Genomic DNA, 4430 nt, shown 5'->3' on the forward strand with positions numbered 1-4430 from the left:
AATAATCCTAGACCACTTGTGCAAGTCCTTGGTCATTTTTTCTCCTAACGATGGGCAGTTGGCATTATAAAGATCACCAAGCAGTTTAGTTACAGTCACTCTTAAGTATCTGATACCCTTTATTCGAGGTTGGATACCATAATCAGTCTAGGAATGTAAGGAATGGGAGGGATCCTCTGACAAAGGGAGGGCCATTGTTTTAGTCAATTTTATCCACAACCCAGTGAGCGTACCATAGTTTTTTATTGCTGCTAATGACGCTAGTACAGACATTTCAGGCTGGGTGATACATGCTAAGATATCATCTGAGAGCAGGGTGATTTTGTATTCTTTCCCAAACCATGTATGTTCTTATCCAAACGTATGGCCTGGGCTAAGGGCTCCAAGACCAGGGCAAAAAGCAGGGGTGAAAGTGGGCAGCGCTGTCGAGTTCCACAGTTTAGGGAGAAGGCTGCTGATGCCACCCCGTTTACCACTACCTTTGCCTTCGTGTTTCGATAAAGTGTTTGGGCACCAGCATTCCATTTTAGGCCAAAGTACACCTTCTGCTGACTGCTCGCATTGAGGGCCACTCAAGCCTGTCAAAAACCTTTTTGGTGCGATTCCAAAATGGCGGCTGGCAGAGTACGACGTGTCTAGGAGTCTCTCACCGCCGGGCCGCATTAATCAGCACCATAAATAAGATTTCCGGGCGATTCCAGCCCCAATACTACGCAAGCAAAGAGCTCTATGAACATCAGAGCATCAGAAGCCACCTGGAACACCAACGGACGAGAACGGACCCCAAGATACGTAGGCGGGCCGGGCTCTCAGCGCGAAGCAGAGAAGGGACGACCACAACGCAGTGAAGGCAGCCTAAGGTCACACCCAGCGAGACGGTGGGGTCCGGAAAAGGCAAAAACCCGACAATAGAGGACAACCGAAGCAAGCGATACCAGGGCACTGGTCCTCAGGATGAGCGGGAGAACGAGGAGAGCAGGGATCAACCCAGCCGAGCGGACTGACCCGTGCAGCTGGAAAGAGGAAAGCTGAGGACAGAAGCCTTGTGCGAACATTTCCCCCATCCTCTTTAAGTTGTGCCAATAGTGCGTGTGGGGGAAGGAAAACAACAGCCGGCGGCAGTGGGGAAATGAAGAGGGCCCGGCTGGAGGCCCCCCCAATCAGGAACTCAGCTGCAACGAAGAAGGAAACGTCCCACACCGCGGGATGCACCAAGGAGACAATAAAAAGGCCTGCCAAGGATCCAGCAGCCGCCAGGGACAGATTGTGACCCAGGGGGGCCAAATACCAAGAAGCGAACTGCGCCACAGAGAAACCAATGGAAAGCAAACACAGAGGACACACATGGCCAGCGAAATGCAGTTAGTACAGAGCACAATAAAGAAATCCCCATGCGCCCGCCCAAGTGCATAAGCACCAGCTCACGGCAGGCCCCAACCAAAGCCCAAAAAAATAAAACAATAATATATAACAATTGGACCTCTACAGCGAAGATATCCTGCACAAATGCAGAGACCAGACAAGCTAGCGTGATAAGTGGGCCCACACCCCCGCAGCATAACAGCAGCCGGAGTGCCTAAAATGAGGAGGCACAGCTAAGGTCCACCCACTGGGTCGCATCCACCATCACGGTGACCGCACAGTGACTGCTCCCCAGCCAAAAGGGGCAACAGCAAGAAACAGGGGAGGGGGAAACGGCATGGTCCGGAGAAGAACGACTTAAAGATACACAGAGCCCCTAGGCGAGAGGGACTAAATAGGGAAGGGGCTAATTTAGGAAGCTACAAAGGGAGGCCAATACAGTACCAATCAAGCCTCCGAAGCCACGAGACAATCGAAACCCTACAGGGGTCAAAGACCAGTAATTAACAGCAGGGCAAGAACCCAGCAGAACAGCAATACAGGTTAGAAAGTCTAATCCAGACAAGACCAAACTGGCGCAGCACAAAACGCCAACGTGAGGGCTCAGCAGAACAAGATCCAGAAGGGAAATCACTCTCCGCAGCCAAGAAGGGACAGACTCTGACGCAAACCCCACAAACCATAATTAACCTGCGACAACAAGGGGACGAAGACCCGAAGGCCCAGGAAGGTCTTCCACCACGCAGGGGAAGCAGAGAAAGGGAGACCAGTCGGACGCATACTCGCAAAGAACTAGTATGTGAACAAAGACCCGAACGAAAGAAGGAGAATAGGGAGAGGACCATCGCACCAGCATTGATGTCCAAGTCTAGAGCAAAAACCGCAGCACTGTCCACCCCCCCCAAAAGAAAACAGAGCAGAAGCCTGAAGCAACTCTGGAGTGCGGACGCCACAACCTGGACAAGAAAGGGGGAACCCACAAGTGAACCACATGACATAGCACACCAAGTTATAGCGAAAACTCAATGACCAAAGCAGATATGCAAAACTGCTTCAAGAAACTGGAGAGTCAATTCTTACTCTCCATCCATGAACAGTTCCAGACGCTGAAAGAAGATATGAAACAATCCCTTCAGGAAGTGAAAATAGATATAGCAAAATTAGAAGAGAGGACCGACACACTTGAAAAAGTAGTTCAACAGATAGAAGACACACAGAAATCAGACGAGATGTTCGAGCAGTTGGCTCGCATATCCAATAACCTAGAACTCCAATGTGAAGACTTGGAAAATAGATTGAGAAGGTCAAACATCAGAATTAAGAACCTACCGGAATCAATCAAAGATAAAAATCTACAGGGAACAGTCACCCAGCTCTTTGCGGAAATACTGGCGGAGGACCCGGAACTGTCAGAACACTGAGCCTTGCAACACTGGCGTAACGTTGAATTTGTAGTGAAGTAAACAGGTTCTTCCCACCAATGTAACACTCAGGTGTACTCAAAAACAGACTGAGCGTTCAATTGGTTGAAAGATGGCTGGACACACTGGAATACTGATGGCTGCAAAGAAAACACGAGGTTAACACAAGTGTAAGGTAACGGTACATGTATCCTACATCAATGTCTTGGTAAGTGACCTGACTATAATCAAGGGTTCATATGGCATGTGTAGTACAGAATAGGCAGCAGTGAGGATGATAGCAGCTCTGAAGATCTGGGAAATTAGATCAATATTAGGTAAGACAAAACTAGGCTACAACTAACAGATATGATAAGAAAGGGCACTCTCTTCTTACCTGTGTGTGCAAGAGCTGATTCAATAACAGAAGATTCCAGAACAGGAAAGCAATGCTTGAAGAAAGACAACAGGTCCAGAAAATCCAGGAGAAAACAGGGAATCCTCCTTACACCGCCGAAACGAGGACACCTAATGTCCCATAAGTGCTGTAGGCAGTCTCAAGTCCAGCACAACAATCCCTATTCCCGCCGGCACGAGTACGCCTAATAAAGTTCTGGTTTGCAAAGCAGTACTTGATGGGCGGATGGATACGTAGAGTGTCCGTGAAGCGAGCAAATCTGTGGCCAGTCCCGGTCAAACACCAAGGGTAACGACATTGACAAAATAGCTGGGAAAAAGCAGAAGCCAAGAGCAGTCTGAGTTCGTAGCAGTAGTCAGAACAGTAATTAAGGGGCAAGGCAAATGAAGGTCCGTGAAAACAGGCAAGGGTCGAGGAACAAAGAACTTCAAGCAATGGAAATGCCACTGTTGACTATAAAACAACAATCAGAAGCACCGGATAGCAATCGGGCCAGGACTATATTGGCTTCCTAGCAACGCGGAAGTCACATGATCGGAACGATGGAGTAACACGTGAATGGAGCCACACCACGTGCCAGCGTCGCTACGGCAACCCCCAATGCTTCCAAAACAACCCTTTGTGTTTGCGAATGCCCGCAGGGAAATCCCGTAACATGCCCCCTCGTTTGCATTTGGAACCAATTTCAGCCGTAGGAACTTGATCCCTGACAGATTTATGAGGCCGTGGTGTCGGCTGTCGTAGTTTAACATGAACCTCAGATAAAAATAGATAGACTGCACTGGGTAGGACCCAAAACATCAAGAGAACCAGGGATAAGACCAAGGGACGTACTAGCAGCCATAACTTCTTACACACAGAAAGAGCAAATACTACGGAAAGTGAGGTATGCAGGCCTGATGCGGATAAATGGTCAAGAACTGCAATTATACCAGGATTTAGCACAGTGTACCTTACTGAAGCGACGGAAAATGGGCCCCGTGGTCCAACACCTGACGACCAACCAGGAGAAATACAAATGAACATTGGCCTCCTGTATAACTGGGAGGGGAACCAGCACCGGATACCAACATGCAAGGAAGGAGAACATATCCTGGGATTGCAACAGGAAGACGGGAATGGCCGAGACAGCCCACAGGAAAGAGCAAGAGGCCCCAACAAACTGGAAGGATGGAAAATGGTCACAAAGAAAAATAGAGGAGGGAGGCAAAAATAAGACCCCCCGAATCACCGACGCAATCACGATAAAG

At 48.9% G+C, this 4430-nt stretch overlaps 1 protein-coding gene across 1 annotated transcript; it reads left to right on the plus strand.

The window, feature by feature from the left end:
• Positions 1–2387: 2387 nt before the first annotated feature.
• On the plus strand, positions 2388–2783 carry LOC138473191 (uncharacterized). Its single transcript, XM_069611753.1, has one exon. It carries the CDS (start codon positions 2388–2390, stop codon positions 2781–2783), a length of 396 nt encoding a protein of 131 aa, XP_069467854.1.
• Positions 2784–4430: the final 1647 nt, after the last annotated feature.

The sequence above is a fragment of the Ambystoma mexicanum genome, chromosome 8 (genome assembly GCF_040938575.1).
Source record: "Ambystoma mexicanum isolate Mex_15411 chromosome 8, UKY_AmexF1_1, whole genome shotgun sequence".
NCBI lineage: Eukaryota > Metazoa > Chordata > Amphibia > Caudata > Ambystomatidae > Ambystoma > Ambystoma mexicanum.